This window comes from Marmota marmota, unplaced genomic scaffold, assembly GCF_001458135.2.
Source record: "Marmota marmota marmota unplaced genomic scaffold, marMar, whole genome shotgun sequence".
Classification (NCBI taxonomy): Eukaryota; Metazoa; Chordata; class Mammalia; order Rodentia; family Sciuridae; genus Marmota; species Marmota marmota.
In genome coordinates this window covers 12,016,378-12,036,953 of record NW_026000048.1, presented here as the reverse complement: position 1 = coordinate 12,036,953, position 20,576 = coordinate 12,016,378, and the positions used below count along the sequence as shown (strand labels likewise).

At 46.4% G+C, this 20,576-nt stretch overlaps 1 protein-coding gene across 5 annotated transcripts in view; it reads right to left on the bottom strand.

Annotated features, from left to right (window-relative positions):
* The window catches only part of Camk1d (calcium/calmodulin dependent protein kinase ID), a 382,840-nt gene that overhangs the window by 8,207 nt on the left and 354,057 nt on the right, over nt 1-20,576 (bottom strand). For all 5 annotated transcript variants that reach the window (XM_048812664.1, XM_048812665.1, XM_048812666.1 and 2 more), the window contains 3 exons: nt 9,405-9,517; nt 7,543-7,621; nt 628-715 (listed from right to left, as the gene is read on the bottom strand). In XM_048812664.1, coding sequence (XP_048668621.1) covers nt 628-715; nt 7,543-7,621; nt 9,405-9,517 — 280 coding nt within the window. The remainder of the gene's footprint in view (nt 1-627; nt 716-7,542; nt 7,622-9,404; nt 9,518-20,576) is intronic.

Genomic DNA, 20,576 nt, shown 5'->3' with positions numbered 1-20,576 from the left:
GTCACTTGCTATTGACTCTCATGGAAAGAAAGCCAGCCCTTAATTACCCATGTTTTTTAAAACATAGTTTAGATAAAAAATCCATGATCACAAAACCTCTGTGGTTTATTTTCTATATTTTTGAATTTTGCATTAAATCAAACAGCATAGTGGGATTCGTCATTTCCTATTTGTACATGCATCTAACATCATTTGGTCAATTTCATTCCCAAGTACCTCCCCTTAACTTCTATGGGTTTAAATCCATTGCATTTTTATCAGAAAATATTGGTGAAGTCAACTCAGATTTCCTGCTTTCTTTCCCCTTCCACATCACTTTAGTAAAAGCTGACTCTTCAAAGTTGCAGCAAAGTGAAGAGAGATGAAGGGGTTTATATTGCTTATGAAATGGCAAATGAGTAAGAGCCGGCAGGATTGCTATCTTTGAATCTCAGAGGGGAAAGGTTCAATCACACATGGTGTCCCTCTTACACTATGGTCCTCCCTCCAGGTCTTAATCATTATCAGTTAAAATTAACAAAATTAGCTGGATGAGGTTCTGGGAATTTCCATCCAATTAGGGTGACAGTGACCTTTAGAAGTAATAACGCACTGCGAATTAAAAAAAAAAAAATGCTCAGGACTTACTCTCCATTTGCTTTTGGCAAAGTTCTTCCGGATCTGGGCACTGACGGACTCATGGATATTTTTGTTGAGGGCCGTGTCACCAGCAATCCTGAAATAGAGGCAAAGATATTCCTTCAAAAAGGGCAAATGGGTCCCAGGTTGTTTCCCAGGGAACCTCCTCCTGTCCTCAGGAAAACATAGCCTCGTGAGAGGGTGACTTCTCTCACCCTGTGACTCACCCCTCAACTCACACACGCCACCACATCACCCCAAGGTCCTAGCCCACTTTCTGTACTCTGTACCCTTCCCTGGATCTGCAGGCACTCTCCTCAGAACCTTGCCACCAACCTCTTGTTTTTCCCTCCTTTGCCCTGAATTCACTTCCAGCCTGTTCCCTTTCTGGGACCCCCTCCCTCCACTCCAGCTCTTAACCTGCAAGTCTCTGAGCTCACACATGTCTTCTGACTGCTCTGACCACCAGAACCTCCCCAGGGCCTGGCTTCTAGCTTCCTTGCAGCCAAGGTCCTGACTTTCTGCCCTCCTCAGGGCCTCTCCTCCAAGGACCCTGTGGGTGTGCTCACCTCCCTCCTGGCTCCATCTCAGCTGAGCTAAGCTCTGTGGTGACATTCCATCCATCTGCCCCAGCCCTGTTCTCCTACCTTCTCCATCTCAACTCAGTCCTGCTTAGTGCATCCTCTATACTTGTACTTTCTAGAAAGTTCCAAGAACTTAGAGGATCATGTCCAATCTGTATTCAACTGGGTCCTTGATTGTCCTGGGCAATCTTTATTATGGTTTTAGTTTATTTCCAAGCCTTTTCTATTGGTGTGCTCTTCTACTCCATTCTCTCTCTCTCTCTCTCTCTCTCTCTCTCTCTCGTCTTGCAATTGCCACTTCTTCCTCATCTTACAATTACCAATCTTAGTACCTGGAGGTCACTCACAGCCACACTCTTCTCTCACCCTTCTTGACCACGACATCACCTTCCCCTTACATCTGACACCTTGGCCTGCCCCTCTGATCAGAGAAAGCTGTAGTCTTTTCTTAGTCTTTCCTGGGCTTTGATCCTTCCACCTTCCTTTTCCAGTTTAATATCAAACAATACGATTTTAGATTGGTATCTGATGCCTGGAGTTTATGGAATCTTGGAAAAGTCAAGGGGCAGGTGCCAGAGTTGTGGATCACTCTCACTGGCCGGAAGGGAACTGGTACAGGAGAAAACCTTGCACCACCCAGACCCAGTCTGCCCAGGCCATGGAACATTCCAGATATCACATACTATTAATCCCAACTGCTTCGGGAAAGGAAAGGAAGAAGCTCAGGGCTTATTCAGGTAAGAAATCATCCCGTTAAACCTTTCTTTCCCTTCAGAATTGCAAACTTGGTCAAGGGCCAAGACACTGAGTCCATACCAGGTAGGTCCACATTTAGAATCCAGTCTAATATTCCCAGCTGACAGCATCTTTCCCCTAAATATATTCCCCTCTTCTCCCAGCAGGGATAAAGACACAGCCAAGAGGAGGCTCAGAGAGCAACTGATGTGAGCCAAGTTTTCATTTCCAACAATTGCCAATTGCCCCCTTCCCCAGACACACATGGGTGAGACAGAAATAGCACATAGGACTGGACAAATCCAAAATCAGAGGAGCAAACAGGTTGGGGAGCTGTAGGCCTCTTTATTAAGTGTTTTCTCACGGGAATGCTTCTTCCTGGACCATTTTAAAGAGCTAATCCTCAGAAAAGTATAGCAATTCCAATATGTTGGTGGCCAAGTCTTTCTTGGAAATAACTGGGCCAAAGTGGTAGGAAATGTGGAATTCCTCAGATTGAACGCTGCTTCGGGCCAGAGTCAGACTCCAAACCAAACAGGCTGGGGAGCAGGGGATGTCAGAGAGTCTGGCCCTGGGGTTCCACCTGCTTCTTGGCGGTATGGTCTCTGATACTTTGGGCCTGGGGCCTGCTGCCTGCACTGTGCTTCCCACACCTTCTCTGTGGGTTATCCTGGGCCCAGATGTAAGGAAAAGGCAACTCTGAGTTATTTTAGGAATGTTTCATGTTCACTTCCCACAGAGTCCTGGGCTCTACTACAGCTGGGTGAGAGTCATGCTGGGCAGTAAGTGGCCCAGAGGCTCCTGCCAGGCAGTCATCGAGGGTACAGTCACCTTGGGCCACAAGTACACAGCATCGTCCTTAAATGCGCACCATAATGAAATGGTTGCTACTGCTCACAGTAAGCTAGGAAGGTGACCCTAACGACGTGGCCACCCTGACGCTCAGTGATCCTAGCTTCAGCCCTACTCATCAACAGCACTGGAAGAGTGGGGTCTTAAAACTGAAGGGATCAGTGGTCTCCCAGATTGTCTAGGAATTGACGAATGTTTCTGAGACAGAAGAATTCCTGTAGAAATCTGTAAGCACACACAGATTCGGAAAGCTATGGGTAAACATCTTGTTCACGTCTCTTGCTCCCTGGTTTTGTCCTCTACATCACCAGTGTAGATGACCTTTACAAATCGCACCTTTTGTGGCCTGTCTCACTAGCCCCTGCACTCCCAGAGCATACACGTGCCCACTCCTTGCCCTTGGTGCTTGGGGTTTTGTAGGTGATCCACTCTCCCTCCGTGGCCTTGGTTCTGTTTCTCTAGCCACTTGCTCAAGGTAGGCCTGATGCTATTCCAAACAGTGCTTTGCTGGATTCTTGGGCTGCTTCCCAATTCCTATGGCCAATCAGTGCTAGCATGGCTGGAGCCCTGAGGAGGGGAGGGGGTCTCTGTCAATAATCGGGAGCGTGATGGTTAATTTTATGTGTTAACCTTGGCTAGAACATGGTACCCAGATGTCTGGCTAAATGCTAGTCTGGATGTTGCCGTGAAAGTATTTTTTAGATGAATTTAACATTTCAATCAGTAGGCTTTGAGTAAAAACTATTTTTATGGGTGGGCCTCATCTCATCAATGGAAGGCTTTGAAGAAAAAAAGAGGAAGAGGGAATTCTGCCTCTGGACTGTTTTCAGAGTTGAGCTGCAACATCCGATCTTGCCTGGATTTCTAGTCTGCTAGCCTGCCCTACCCATTTATCTAACCCCACAGTCACATGAGCCAATGCCTTAACTCCCTAACATCAACCAATCTTCTATACACTCATCACTTTAGTTCACTTGTCAATGAAACTGGAGACAGGTGCTCAGAACAATCCGACCTGAATAAATGATCTCTGGTAAGATGGCAGGGTGCTGCCCTATAATGGGGATGGGTTCCCATGCTGCCGCCCATCTTTCCCTACCCTTGGACCATCAGTCAGCAGCCTGTGGGTTCCTGAACCTCAGTGAGGGGCTGGGAAACATCTGCCTTCTCCAAGGAGGGATTTGCAAAGAGCCTTCTTCTGCAAAGAGACGGGTCTGTTGTGAGGCTATGGGAAGGCATCTGTGGCTCCAAGGCCTTGCCTAGTCCTGGGTGGCTTGCAATAAGTAGGACAAACAGTGTGGAATACTGAATGATGGCTCTGGTATGATGGTATGTTGGCTGTGCTGTGGTCACAGCTTCTGGAAGAGCGGTGTTGGATAATGCTGCTCTGCTGACGTCCTTATTTCAACAAGTCTGCATTACCTTCTGAATCCTCTGCCTGGCCAATTTTACCTAATAGAGAAAGTACCATAAATGCAGGCAAGAAGGGGTTTTGGTGCTAATGTTTGTATCTGATGCATTTGATGTTACTGTTTTCCGTGTTTGACTTCCTGGGAAGTCAATCAATAATAAAATTCTAAGAGCCCTTGGGGGAAAACCCCTCTAAATCAGGTGACATTCAAGAGACTGCCCTCAGGCAGGCACATCCTGCCATGAGACACGGGCTGACAACTCTGAGGCCTTCACCTCTGGCTTGACCTCTCTCCTGAGCTCCACACTCCAGCAGTGCACCTGCCGCAGTCCAGCACATGCAAAGCCCAGCTCATCTCTCCACCTAAGCCCTTCTCTCCCAGGCCTTAAGCTGGAAACTTGGTTATAATCCTGGGCTCTCCCCATGCTCTGCCAACACCTGGGGCCTTTCCAGCCCTGACTGGAGTGGACAGACCCCTCCATCCCTGTTATGCTCCCGTGGGAAGGCCACCTCCCCATTCTGGCCTGCACCTTCCTATCCTGCTCCACACCCATCTACCACCCACCTTTATCCTGCAGCTGGAGGGGGCTTTCAAAATCAAACCTGACTTCCCAGCTTAAAACCAATCCAGGCCCCATCACCCAGAGGGGAAAGTACAAATTCCTTAGGTCGATAATAAAACAGTGGTAAGTCACATATATTAGGTGTCAGATTTGGTCTCTTTGTCACATGCATTATCTCATTTAACTCCTTGAAAAACACCTCAGGATACGTATATTGTTACTTATGATCTGCATCCTATAGAGGAGACCAAAAGCCAGGCCAGATACCTGCTAGTTCCAGTTCTTCTTTCTAGTCTCATTTTCTACTTGTTGCCTCTGTCCACGCGGACTCCAGAATACCAGGTGCTGGTGGCACCGTGAGTAGATGCACAGTGTTTGGTCCCCATTCTGTGGCCCAGGTTGCTCGTCCTGCTTGGAGCTCCCTTCTCTCTGCTGGCCAGGTGGAAACCTCAGGAGCAGGGCTGGGCTCACCCTGCCTCTCTCCCTGCCCCGTCAGAAAGATTTTGTTTTGATTTTCAAAAATGCTCAGTAAACTGGACATGGTGGAGCATGCCTGTAATCGGGAGGCTGAGGCAGGAGGATCATGAGTTCAGAGCCAGCCTCAGCAACTTAGTAAGACCCTGAGCAACTCAGGGAGACCCTGTCTCTAAATAAAATATAAAAAGGGCTGTGGATGTAGCTCAGATGTTAAGCACCCCTGGGTTCAATCCCAGGTACCAAAAAAAAAAAAAAAAGCGCGAGGAAGGAGAGACCAGGTTTGTACTGGCCATCTTCCCACCTTCTAGAGAGTGAGGCTGGCTGAGTGAATGGGCGCTAGGAGGCAAACCATTTCCCTTTCCTCCTCAATAATTGCAAAGTCTCACAGCTTTAACGGCCCACTGTGTATGAAATGGGAAAGTCTTTACTGTCTGTATTATCACATACTTGCAACTAGTGTCTCAGGTGACTTTATCTTTATTTTTTATAGACGAACAAGTTATCTTTATTATTTATTTATATGGGGTGCTGAGGATCGAACCCAGTGCCTCACACATGCCAGGCAAGCGCTCTGCCACTGAGCCGCCACCCCAGCACCTCAGGTGACATTTTAAGAAACATCCAGACACACAGTGGAAACTCCCTGCCTTTGAAGAAAACCCCTCCCCCCACCTTCCTTTCTCCCTCTTCTCTTCTCCCTTGAAGTGAGGCAGTTCTGGCTGGAATCCTGCCTTTGACATTAGTTAGTTGTGCATTTTGGTTTAAGTTATCTTTATCTTTCTGTTTCCTTAGCTCTGAAAAGAAGATAAAACCTACACTGCAGGGTTCTTCTGAAGAGAGAAAGTGACACTATAAAGCCTTCAGCACAGTGCCTGGAACAGGAGACTCAACAAGCAGCCGGCGTTATGAATCAGAGTGCTGTGACGCTCGGTCAGGACAGTGCCTTTCCACAGGTCCCCTGTGGGAGGGAGGCTCACAGCATAGGGAACTCTGCAGGCGATGCTTCAGAAGATGGTGGGCTAACCAGGGCAGTGTCCTACAGTGCTCCTTAGGGGGTCTCCCTCCGGAACTCAGCTCTTTCTCCATGTATTATCCTCTCTTCTCCTTTACCTGCAGTGCTGGGGACAGAACTCAGGGGTTCATGCTGCCAGGCAAAGTGCTCTACCACCGAGTGACACCCTTGAGCCCCTAGTTTCATTACAATGGGTGCTATAGTCTGGGTTTTAAATGTCCCTGAGAACTCATGTGCTGAATGCTTGTTCCCCAGAGTGGCACTATTGGCAGGTGGTGGCACCTTTTAAGAGGTGGGGCCTCTTGGAGGTCTTAGGTCATTGGGGTTGTGCCCTCAGAGATTGTGGGACACCAGTCTCGTTGTTTCCTGGCCACCATGAGGTGAGCATCTTCCTCTACCATGTGCTCTCACCGTGATGTGCTGCCCCACCACAGACCCAAAAGTGACAAGGCTACTGACTATGGACTGAAAGCTAAAACAAACCTTTCCTCTTTTTAAGTTGACTGCCTCACATATTTGTTATAGTAACAGAGAGTTGACTAACACATTGAATATTTTACTACTCTTAGAATTCGTTTCAAAATGGATGCCCACTGGGGTTTTCATAAAAAGAGCTGCAATTAACTAACATTTGCTCTGCACAGGACATTGTAATAATCCTTTACATGTGTTACTTCCTTATTTATTATGTCAAATATATACATTTGGGAATGCTATGCTCATTTAATAATGAGAAAATTGAGGCTCAGAAAAGTCAAGTATAGACTCAAGTTCACGGCTAGTCAACAGCGAAGCTGGGTTCTAACTTAGAGAAGCACAAACACAAGGCAGCCCCAACTGCTCTGCTGAAAATGTGCAGAACTCCATGAAGCATCAAGAAGCCCCTCTAGAGTGAAAAAAAAAACTCACTAATTGGAAAACCATCTGAAAAGGAAAACACATACAACTTCAATCCGTTTAACTACTAATAAACTCAAGGAATGGAACTCCAATCCTAACACCTCCCTGGGTGATTACCTTCAATAAAAATGATCCTCAGCAACTTTCTGTAAACTGAAGAGCTGCAACTATCTTTTGCACCGTTGACTTCTCATGAGTGCATTCAGAAGATTGTGTCCGGTGGACACAAAAGGGTTCAAATGTCAGCTTGGGCAGAGGAAGGGCCCTGGCCAGGATGAAATGAAACGAAGACTTGGGTGGATTTCCTAAATGAGGGCCAGCAGGGAGTTTTTTTCCCTGGGAGCACATGACAGACAACATGGTCTTCACTGTGTGGGGGTGGGTTCTTACCATGGGTGCCGAGCTGCCTGCTCACACGTGTATCTTTTATTTGGATCTTTCTCCATCAGATTCCGAATGAAGTCTTTTGCTGTTCAAAAGAAAGATACAACAAGGCATTACTTTGTGGTGTGACATGTGACAACAGGATGCCCCCACATATTCAGGAATGTCATATGTAGCATAGGATACCCAAGACCAGCCCTTCATGGACCTTGCTGTATCTCAGAAACAAAAGGTACCAACCCAGGCTTTGACTCCAAGGGTGACTTGGTGAATGAGGAGACAGCAAAGCCAGTCTGGGACCCTGACTTCCATCTCCAGGTCCCTTGTCACTAGCTCATCTTTGGTTCCGAGAGGAGAGGCAGTGACCAGATGATCACACGCCTGTCTTCAGTTCACCACTGCCTCAGGGAGGTCCTCCCCATGGGCTGGACAATGCTGTCAGGTCCCGGGCCAGGTGTGGAGGGAAGCCAGTCCCTAGGGCCACCATCCACAGCCCACTCAGCCCATTAGGAACCCGTGGACATGAAATGAGCCGTACAACGAGGTACTCCCTGGGGAAGGAGAGTGCTCGGGACCCAGGCCAGGACCTTGGCCCAGAAGCAGGATGCTGAGGCCAAGAGGGCAGGGTCACAGAAATGAAGAATGACATGGTGTGACAGCCTGAAGCCTGTTGTGCTTCAGGTGTGGGAGCACCCTGCCCACCAGACTGGGCCTTCTGGGGGCCAATGCTTCTGGTTATGCCCTCCTGGGCTCAGAAGCACAATATTGCCCGGGGGGCTCTTTTCTGCAGGCCTTGTAGGTCTATAGTGTGGGCCTGGGTGTCAGAAGATTGAGGAAGAAGGCAAGGTGTTTCCAGTTAGGAGGAAATAACAATAAATAATAAAGTGCTCAGCTGGATCAGCTTGTCAGAGACTGTCTGTTGTTCCATCTGATCCTCTGGAAGATGGCGTGTTACTCCTCCTTGGGGAAACTGAGGCCTGCAGACACTTTGCCACTCTGCCTGGGTTTTGGTTTGGCTCTTTTTCCCTCAGGAAAGATGGTGAACTTTGTCGGGGACATTTCTGTGTGGTACCACAGCTAAAATGCAGGGGCGGGAGTGAGGGCTGGGGTTTGAATCCTAGCTCAGCTGCTTACTTGCTGTGTGATTCTGGTCCAGTTATTTTATCGTCTGGGACTTCAGTTTGTCCATCTGTCCAATGGGGATAAAGCAATACCTTCTTGATGGGTTATCCTGAGGACCGAGGGAGTGGACACACTAGTGTTCTACACACAGTTGGTGCTTGATAAATGACAGACAATAATGTTTCACTCCCAGGGCATGGGGAGGGGAGGTGGAGAATGAGGAAGTCCAGGCCCTTTGGTAGGGCTCAGGTTAGATGTTCCAAGCCTGTCTTCCATTCAAGCCAGCCTCCAAGACAAGGCCAAATATATAGCTCATAAAGCTCCCTTGGAAGAGGTCATGGACTAGAAGTTCATGTCCCCCAGAATTCATGTTGAAATCCTAATTCCCAAGATGATGGAATTGGGAGGTAGGGCCTTGGGGGACGGATTAGGTCATAAGGGTTGAGCTCTCAGGAAAGAGATTAGTGTCCTGTTAAGAGAGACCCCAGAGAGCTCTCTGCTTGCCTGTCCCCCATAAGGACAAAGCAAGAAGATGGTCTATGAACTGGGAAGCAGCCCTCGCCAGACACGGAATGTGCCAGCAACTAGATCCTGGACTTTCAGCCCCCCGAACTGTAAATGTCTGTGGTTTAATCCACCCAGGCTGTGGGTATTTTTGATCCAGCAGCCCCAATGGACCCAGACAAGAGCCCTGGGACCATTCTGGTTTAAGTGTCCTAGGGAGCAGCAGCGCAGGGCAGACCTACCAGAGTCGGAGATGTCATCCCAGTAGGGAGAGTCGAACTCATATTCTGCCTTGAGGATCTGTTCAAAGAGCTTGGAGTCGTTTTCGTCATAAAAGGGAGGGTAGCCACAGAGCCTGGAAAACAAGGCAGGGTAGGGTCTGAGGGTCTGTGCCTCTGCTGTGCCGCCTCTGCACTTCCCCTGGAAGGAAGAGATGTGACCTACCCTGTCGAGGTCACCTGCGCTCTGCACGCTTCGAGGACCATCTGAGCAAAGGAGCCACGTGTTCTATGGGCACAGGTGGCCCCCCAGTAATCACGATTCAGAAAGTAGCAGAAAGGGTTAATCCCGGTGATCATCAGAGGTAAATACATATATTTAAACTCACATTAACTCTACAGTATATTAACCAGAGACCCAGGCATCCTAGCAACCCTAGTGTTATTGATCTTATGTGGTCCCTAATAGATGATGAGTTGGTGGAAAGAATAAAGGAAATATTTTAAGTTTAATATACAATCCAGGGTCCCTCTAAGTTCATTTTATTTAAAAAATTATCATAGGAAGAAAGGGAAATTTTGCCACCTTGAGTACCAGCCTGCCCTGAGTGGCCGTAACCCACCCAGGATTGCCCTTCTATGCCCACAAAGGGTATGGGGAAGGTTATAGTTTCGCCCATAAACATGCAATAAGTGTCAAAAGGAGGTGACATGTTTGTGACTCTGCAGTATCAGCCACAGTACCATTTCAAAGTTGGCTTTTAGAAGGTTTAGTTAGGATGTTGGTGCAAGAAACTTATAGATCCAGAAGGACTGAGGATCATCGAACAAAATAAGAGGAACAGAAATTTTGATTGAAATATACCAAATACAATTTTGACACAAAATTGTGCCTTCTGGGGGTCGGGGCGAAGCTCACTGGGAGAGTACATGCTTAGCACGCATGAGGTCCTGAGTCCTGTGTTCTACCCCCAGTATAAAAAAAAAAAAATTAGTTTAATTTTTCAAAAGCATGGTTTCTCCTTCCAGCTCTGTTCTCAGTCTCTTTACCTCTGGAAGGCCACAGATTCATTTCTGGGTACAAAATTTCCTTTTCTGAAAATAGAGGCCACCAGACTAGAAAATTCCTAATTCTTTTTGGTTTAAGCTACTGCAGCTCTTCTCCCAGTTTGTTCGATTGGCTAAAACAGGTACAGACCTGGAGAGGGTGGGAGGGAGGGAGGAGGGGATGGCGGGGCCTAGTCCCGGAAGGCCAGGTGCAAAGCTGGACAGCACATATCTGGCTTCTGGGGACAGAAGGTGGCAGCCACCTTGCTGTCCCTGTGCTAAGCCCTGGAACTTTACGCATAGCTCTAGATTGTTCTAAACACAGCCACAGCCTAGAGACCAGTTTAATGAGAACAAATTAGTGGGAACCAGAAGACTGCAGGTCTGTGAGGATCAAACTCTCAGCCTATGAGAAACGTATTAAGGTGAGAACACGGCCCGGGACCACCCATCTTCAGCTGCTCCCACCAGGAGAGGCACCTGGCACCAGCCACTGCAGAGGGCATGAGTGGTGGCATTTTTCAAGGCTGAGAAACATTCTGCAGGCCGATAAGATTCAAAATCATTTATCCCCACTAGGCCATTTCAGGGGCTGAGTGTTTGGAAAATTTCATTTTTCAAGATTTGCTGCTTTTGGCGAAATGAACAACAGCCAGCACTTCGGAAACCACCAGGCACATACTTCATGCACAAGGAAACCCCAGGCCGCCTGGAGATGGATATGTAAATTTTTCCCATAATGAGGATTTGGGCTAAGTGAAATGTGCATATTAGGAAAAGCAGACAGAGCAAATTGTTAGTTTGTCTTGGAAAAAAACTAAATTTCAGATATGTGAGGTTTTTGTTTATTAAAAACCGAGTATGTTTTACTTTATGGTTTGGCTTTCTTTTCAAGAAAAAAAAAATCTTAAAAAAAAAAAATCCCAAGAAAGATTTATTCTTCTGGTGCCAATTTCTTTTCATTTTAGCTCTTTTTTTTTCTTTTTTCTTTTATTGGCATAGAATACTGTGTTCACACGGGTGTACTGAGGACAGGAGAAAATGAAATGGATCTAGCTTGGAACCTAAGTGAGTTAAAATTAAAGAAGATTTTTAAAACAAAGATTATTAGTAGTTTGTGTGGAGGAAACCCAAAAGAGCGCCCTCTTCTGTTCATATATGGAAAGGGGATCTGGAGCAGTCATGGGGATGCTATTAGCACTTGTAATAATCTTCTTTTTTCTTTCTTTCTTTTTGTACCAGGAATTGAACCCAAGAGCGCTTAACCACTGAGCCACATCCCCAGCCCTTTTTATTTTTATTTTGACACAGGGTCTCACTAAGTTATTTAGAGCCTCGAGAAATTGCTGAGGCTGGCCTTGAACTTGTGGTCCTCCTGCCTCAGCCTCCTAATCCTCTGTTCTTTATGGGTGTTACTGAAGTGTGATTTACTTTTTCATATCAAACCTTTTAAATAATCCTTGATATATAACTCAAAGATGATAAAGCCATTCTCAGTTTTCCAGGCCAAAAAGTTTATGGTTCAGAATAGCATGGAAATTTCTCAACCCGATGATGGCTGTGCCTCAGAAAGGGAACCCACTCTCAAAGGACCCTCTCATGGTCCCCATTGCAGCCATGGAACTATCATCCAGGAAGTACCCTCATACCTTCTAGATTTCCTGTTGCTGTTTAATTTGTCATCCATCAACCTGTGGCAAGTGTGTGCAAACAGACTGCTAGTTCTAGTAGCCTCAGTTGATTCCTTTTGGTGGATTGAGAACTCCACCAAGATCAATACTGCACTATTTTACATACACCTCTCCCCAAGAGCTAAATGTCCCAGACATCTCCCATCAGCCCCTTTAGCGCCACCTGCCCTATGCCCCGGAGGCAGTCTGTATGGACAGGTGAACAAGGGCAGTACTCTCTGACATTGGAGGGGACCAGTCCATGGGGACCACAGCAGAGATGGGGAAGAAGGGAGAAGATCAATGATAAGCCCCTCTGACCTGGCTCTCAGGCGGGTTCACCTTTGGACAGAAGGCTGTGCCTCTCCTGGGAGCATACTCAACTGGATCCTGTCTCTGATCCTGGTAACAAATCCTTCCCTCCCATCCTTCCTTGGGGCCTAGCAGGATTTGATCCCCTCACACCACACCTTTCTGTACAGTCCTGATACCATTCTCATTTCAATGGCCAAGGGACTAGCAATGCAGCAAAGCCAGGGCTCAAGCCCATGCCACCTACTCAAGATCTGTGTTCTTAATTCCTGTGTTGATTCGCTGAAGGGAAGCCGACTTGAGAAGGGAACCTTCTGCTCCAGTCTTGACTTTGAATTTTCTATGTGGGTCATTTGCTTTGCTCTTGCCCCAACCCCTTCATCTGCAAGGAGGACCCTGTGATAATAGGATGCTACTTTTCCAAGCCCAGCTCACACAGTCTGGGGCCTGTTTGCTAAGGTGCTCAGAGCTAGCTCCTTGTACACAAGATGTTTCTTGGTTCTGGATTGGGGGAAAAGCTGAGCACATTACCTGGACTGTCCTGTCCCTGGCCTTCGCCTGACTCTGGCACACCTTGGAAGACTAGTTGGGGTGTTATGAGGAAGGCCTGGCCTCTCTCTGCAGGTGGAGCAGGTGTGTCACAATGTGCTCTCACTGCAGTGCACAGAGCTGTGGTGCTACTTCTCACACTGTCCACGGCCTGATCTGTCCATGAACTCCTAAGGCAGGACCATGCCTTACCTTAGTATATGAATTCTCAGTCCCCAGGCCAGGACCTGCCTGCAGCTGATGCTGGACAAATGCTTAGATGCCCGGACACATACTTGGAAAAGAGGCTCCCTCCATGGCTGCTGAGCCCCAGAGGCTGGGCTCTGAAGCAGAGATGAAGACCTGCGGTGCAGCAGAACCCCACTGCCCCAGCCCAGGGGGATCTCAACGTTCTCTCCTAACCTGACTCCCCACTGCATGTCCCCCCTACAGGAGGCAGTGGAAAGACCAACATTCTACGTCATTCACAGACATTCCAGAAGAACCCAGTGTGCAGGCCCGCCTTTGAGGGCAGACTGGCCTGCTTCTGTGGAGAGGATGCAGTGTGGTCTGGGTTCCCCAAAATGGCACTCCTGGACATGGACCTATTCCATACAGGAGAAGTTTTTCCATGGAGAAGGCTTTTAGCCTAAATGAATGTGAACATCAGCAATGGCCCACTGTGGCTGATTCGGCAGTGAACTGTTTTTCTTGGAAACTGAAATGCTATAATAGCATAAAAGCTCCTGTCGAGAGGCCCAGTGAGTTTACCATGGTCATTATCCTACATTAACTTATGTTCTTCTGCTGGCTTGTCTTTGGCCAAGGTTCTGCCTCCCTGCAAAAAATGGACATGTGCTAAAAGGATGTGCAAATATGCCACCTCTCTGTCTTTAGGTACCTTCATCTCCATCATTCACCTCAGCCCTGGATTCTTGCCCATCTCTTGCCCCTCTTGAATGATGAGCTTAAGGTCCTGTTTTTCCTAACAGCTTTTGATATCAGAGACAGACACCAAAAGGTCAGGAAGAAGATGGTAACAGAAGGGACAGTGAGAAAAGGCAGTGACTTGAATTATAAAATTAATTTTATTATACCATTCTTTTCTATGGTAAGAACGCTTTAGATGAGATCGACCCTCTTAATGCATATTTATACATTATTGTTGACCTTGGCACGACATTGTAAGCAGATCTCTAGAGTTTATACATCTTGCTTAACGGAAATGTTGTGCCCTTGGTCAGTAACCTCACCTTTCCCTCGGCCCTGGCAATCACTCTTTGATTCTACAAGTTTGATTCTTAGACACCTCGTGTAAGCAGAATCGCGTGTATTTGCTTTTCTGTGCTCCTTTATTTCACTTAGCGTAAGGCCCTCAAGGTCATCCATGTTGCAACGCATTGTGGAATTTCGTTCCTTTTGGAGGCTGGATAGTATTCCACAGTACGTACACACTATCTTTTATTTCTCCACTCATCTGCTGATGAACATTAGGGTCGTATCCACCCTTTGGCCATAGTGAATAATGTTATGAACATGGGGGTACGATGGCTCTTTGTGATTCTGATTTCAATTATTTTGGAATATTTCTAGATTGGATGGGTGATACTATTTTGAACTTTTTGAGCCACCTCCAGAGTGTTTTCTTTAGTGGCTGTCCCACTGCATCCTCACCAATAGTCACTGTCTTCTGTTTTCTTGATTTCCTCCAAATGCATACAAATGGTCTACAAGTATATGACAAAATGCTCAGTGTTACTGATCATCAGGGAACTGCAAATGAAAATCACAATGCAAACCACCCCACACCTGTTAGGATGGCTCTGATCAGGCAGTGACTTTAAAAAAAGTATTTACACATAAATCTTATAGTACTTCAAGGTCTTAGCTAACATATACATTCTACTTAGTGCCTGCTATGGTTTGAATGTTGCCTTCAAAACTCATGTGGAGTTTAATCACCCTTGTGACAGTTCTAATCACCCTTGAAGAGGTGATTAGGTCACAAGGCCTCTGCTCTCACAAGTTGAATACTGCTGTTATCTTGGGACAGGGTTCCTGATATAAGGATAAGTTTAGCTCCCTTCCTCCCTCTCTGTTTTGTAAACTTGCCCTTGCCCTCTCTTGCCCTCTGCCTTCTGCCTTCCACCATGGGATGATGCAGCATGAAGGCCTCTCCAGAGCCAGCACCATGCTCTTGGACCAGAACCATGAGTTAAATAAACTTATTATTATTATTTTTTACAAATTACCCAGTCTAAATTAGCAACAGAAATTGGACTCATATATTTCCTAAGGTATACTTAGCATACATTTACCTAATATTTATTTTGTACCTACTATATATACCAGGCACTGGATCTGATACTGAAGACATAATGATAAGAATCACTTCCTGCTATTAAGAGCACAGACCAGTGGGAGAGAGACCTAAGCAGATGACCATGACATAGGCAGTAACAATCACAGAGCTATGCAGAGGCTATCATGGGAATGCACAACATGGGCATCTAGCCCAAGTTATTTTGTGGGGAAAAGAAGAGGTAGGTTCCAAGGTCTTATCTCAGAGGATGAGTAGAAGCTTTATAAGAGAAAGAGTAGGGGCCTCAGGCAGGAAGGGCCGACCAGTGATAAGGGCCCAAAGGAACACAGTTTAGTAAAAAACCAAAGAGAAATTTCTGCAGCTGTTGCTACTACTGCAAAAATATAAGTGGGCTGATGGATCAGGCAGTGGGCCTGTGCCCTACACTAAGTGGGGTACTCTGTCCTGCAGGAAGCCCCTGGTGGGTAGACGGAGCAGCAGTTGGGCCCCTGGTTTTGCATTGGGAGGGTTGGGCTTGAGGCAGAACAAGTTAGCAGCTGCACCACAGGTAAAGGGGAGACAGGAAGGCCAGGGAGTGGTGGCTGGATTAGAGGAATACAGGTTTCAACAGCAGCTCAGAGACAGAGTCTCCAGTGTGATGACCGGAGCTGCCATCCATGCAGGGAAGAGCACAGGACAGAGTCAGTCCTTGGACTAACTGTCTACATCCATAGCAGTGCTTGGCAATCTCAACCTCCCCTTCCATGGAAACTGCTGCACTCGGGAATAGACTCCAGGCTGCTCCTGGAGGGTGGGGGGAGGGGCTGAGATAACACAGGGCAGCACAAGGCCACCTGACATCAGGCCGGTTAGCCCAGTAATGACACTGGAGCTTGTCTAGGTTTGGACTAGAGGCCGAGCAAGGGCTTGGAGGACAGGAAAGCCGATGGTAGGAGGCAAAGGCCTTGGCTCAGAGGTGATATTATGAGAACAGCCGTGCAGGGCTGCGGGTACTGGGGCTTCCAGTTCATTCCACACAAAACCATGTAGCAAATCTCTTTTCCTGTGGCGACTGAGGAGAATCTATTCATTGCAACCAGGAGTGCCAACCACCCATGGAGCACAAGATAGCAATTCCATTCAGGCCTCAGTGAGCGGGACCAGGTGTATGTGAGGGATCCTGGCTAAGGCAGCCAGCAGGCAGCTGGAAACGAAGGCCAGAAGCCAGGGACAGAGCCTGGCCTAGCATTTGCACTAGAGCTGAGAGTGCGGATTGGCTCACTCAGTGCAATTCCACAGACATGACCAGGGGTCGCAGACATGCCCTCCACAGGCCTAATCTGGCCCACAAATGTGTCTGCTTAACCAGCAGTGATTTAAGATTTATGTGACTTGGAGTGACCACAGACAGGAGCTGCTCTAACCACCTTACACAGTCCCCACCAGACCCCACTGTCTTATGTACACAACATTTCTGCCTGCGCATGGGCTACCAAAGCTCAGATTTCCCAGAAGCTTAGAATGGACTAGATGGCTGGGTAAGAAGAGCTTACCCGCACTGCAAAACAAACAGGACTATGGGTTCCTGGGAGACAGAGGCTGTGGTGTATATAATATTTCTGTTCTATCTTTCATTAGCACTAGAAATGATTTAATGGATATTTGATTATCGACTGTTCTTTGATGAGTGGGAAATGTGTGACATGAAACATGTGTGCTGTGTGAGTGTACATGTGTCTACACCCGTGTGTGTTTGCAACAGCACATACTTAGAGTCATTTAAGCAGGATTGTGCTGGACTGGAGAAGCAGCTCAGTGGTAGAGAAACTGCCTAGCCTGCATGAGGCCCTGGGTTCAGTCCCCAGGATCAACAACAACAACAACAACAACAACAAAATAGGACGAAACTCTCCAGAATGGATATATATTCCATTTTCCCACGTACAATAATTTTTCAGTAAAGTTTCCCAATGGCCATTGGCATCTGCCATACATGCTATCCTTCAAGGGAGACTGGACTGAGCCCAAAAAACCTTCAACAAATACTCCCTGACTTTCCATTGTCCAATCCTGGACACCTTCCTCCATGTGGCAGTGTCCCTCTCTGCAGCTTTTCCTACCAGCAGTTGCCTATATGATGACCACTCAGAGCTGACAGCCCCTGCTCTCAGTCCAAGACCTCAAACCAGTAGCCAGGTGTGGTGGCACAGACCTGTAATCCCAGTGACTTGTGAGGCTGAGACAGGAGGATTGCAAGTTGGAGGCCAGCCTCAGCACTTTAGCGAGGCCCTCAGCAATTCAGTGAAACTCTGTCTCAAATAAAAAAATTAAAAAGGGTTGGGGATATAGCTTAGCAGTAAAGCTTCCTTGGGTTAAGTCCCCAGTGCCAAAAAACAAAACAAAACAAAACAAAAAAACTTTGCCCAGCAGTGGGGCAGGGGGTTGTCAACAAGTCATGGGAGTTCTATTCTGAGGTTCAGAAGTCATCACCTGACCCAACCCCTCATTTAGGACACTGGGAAAGAGAGATGAAGGGATGGTCTCAGGGACATGGTAGAGCATCTGCTCAGAGATCTGGCTTAGAAAAACAAAGCCTGCTTTGATTCCATTCTACTGATATTTATAGAGCATTGACAGGGGCCAAATGCTAATAATCATAAAGCAGTGGATAAAACAGACTTGAGTCCTGCCCCTCCAATTCTATAGTCCAGCCTTATCTAAAGGGACAAATGGAACGTCTTCTACAGTAAAGAATCTAATTGTGGTCCCACAGAGGTTAATCACAATAGCCACCATCTATTGAGCATTTGCTGTGTGCCAGGCACAGAGCTAGACAGGTTAGGTATATTGTCTCATTTAATTCACAGCTAAGAGGTAAGTTTTCCTTTATCCTCAGTTGAGGCAATAAATGCATGGGAGTTTAGACAACTCGTTCCTACCTAACGGGTAGAACAGAATTATGTTTCTCAATTGTAAATCTCCTGAGCCAAGTCATATTAATATCCAGCCAGACATGTCACTACAAAGACAGGGGACATACCAAACATATTCTTTTCCCAGCCTGACTCTGAAGCCAGGGTCATGATTTTTGTTTATGATACATTTGGAAACAGAGCAGGAAACAAGGCCATGTGACCTGCCAAAGAACAGCTCAGAATGCCTGCAGTTATAAAATCAATGCCTAATGTTCTACCCAGTCTGCCTTCCTGGAAGACAGATGGGAGGGAAATGGCTAGGACCATTATGGTCCTGTCTGTGGGAGAGAGGGGGAGAGAAAAAATGAACCTCGTCTGTATTGAACCAAATTCCAATAGGAGCCTGTCAAACTGCTGGCGTTCAGTGCTCTGTTCCCATGCATAACTGTCCAGACCTACAGAAGAAGCAGCCCCCTCCTCACAGGGTCTTAGAAGATTGATGGATGGGGCTGTGGTTCTGATGGGTCTTGTTTCCCGATGGGGGAGCTGGGAAATAAAGATACACATAAGCAAAATTTCTAAGTATCTGTGAAATGTGCTTCTGAAATGCTGAGACTTATTTTTAAATCATAAAAATATGGTAATGCAACAGTCCTTACTGACAACGAATGGCAACCCCGAATTCTCTGCTTTAGTCTCCTGGGGGGAGAGGTTCTGAAGGACGATGAACCCATTTTTCAAGGAAAGGTTTGTGCTGCTCTCTAAGGACAGATTCCAACTTGGCTCTCGGCACTGCAGAGTGGCATGGTGCTGGCGTTTGGGTGGACGTTCCCCAGTGTCTGTATGTTAAAGGCTTGGACCTCATGGTGGCACTGTTGGGAGGTAGTGGGGCCCAGTGGGAGGTATTTATGTCACTGGGTGGGGTGCATCCTTGAGAGGGACTGTGGAACCCCAATCTCTTCTTCCTTTTGTTTCCCGATCATGAGGTGTGCACTTTGTTTCACTACACGCACCCCACCATTGCTATCAAGACCAGAGGCCCAAAGCAATGGCTGCACCCAATCTTAGACTCTCTAAAACTGTTAGCCAAAATAAACCTTCACTTGTTATAGGTTAAGTATTTCAGGTATTTTGTTATAGTGTCAGAAAGCTGACTAGCACACATGGCTCCCTCAGACTGGGATGTAAAGGAAAGGAGACACAGATTCAAATCCTGGCTCTTCCTAGCACTGGTTGAGTGACACTGGGGAAATTATTCATCCTCTCTGAGTCTCAGCTTATTTTTTTTTCATAGGGACAACAGGGCCTACCTTATGTAGATAGTAATATGTAGGATATACACACATACATTTGAATGTCAAATGTATGTATGTGTATATATACACATATGTTCATAGTGTATATACATATTATATACTATATGTACACACTATATACTAATATATATATAATAGGTAAAACAGGCAGGAAGATGAGTGGATGAATAAAGTAGCTAGATGCAATAGATAATAGATGCTAGAGATTTTACATATACAGATAGCTAGAAATATATATATATATATATATATATATAATATCTCTATATATTTCTATCTATTTATGTATAATCTATATCTATATCTATCTATCTATCTATCTATCTATCTATCTATCTATACCAGGGTTTGAATCCAGGGCACTTAACCACCAAGCCATATCCTCAGCCCTGTTTTATATTTTATTAGAGACAGGGTCTCACTGAATTGCTTAGGGCCTTGTTAAGTTGCTGAGGCTGGGTCTGAACTTGCAATCCTCCTGCCTCAGCCTCCTGAGTTGCTGAGATTATAGGCATGTGCCCAGCAGATGCTAAAAATATAACATAAGGAAGTGGGTCACACAGCAATCACTAAATGCCAATTCCCATACCCTTATCTCTGTCTTCCCTTTTCCATTCCACCAATCCCATCAAATCTTCTTCAGGTTCCTTCAGCTAAAATATTCTGATGTAGGAGAGTGGCTGCTGAGCCACTCTGAGAGAAAAGAGCAGATGAGTTCCAAGGGACTCAGTCCCATGTCCCATGACAATCATGGCAATGAAGCAACACATTGTAAAATGTTGGACAAGTCTCCGTTAACAACCATCCACTCTGAACTAGATGTCTACACTGCTACAGAAGCAAGAGTAACAGAGGTAGCCATGGTCATCATTTGTGTGCCTTGTGTTGACCGCAGCGGTGGAGGGTAGCAGACCTGCTCTTAAACTTAGTTCTTTTTTTTTTTATTTTTTAAAATTTTTTATTGTGGGTTGTTCAAAACATTACAAATTTCTTGACATATCATATTCCACACTTTGATTCAAGTGGGTTATGAACTCCCACCTTCACCCCATACACAGATTGCAGAATCACATCAGTTACACATCCATTGATTTACATATTGCCAT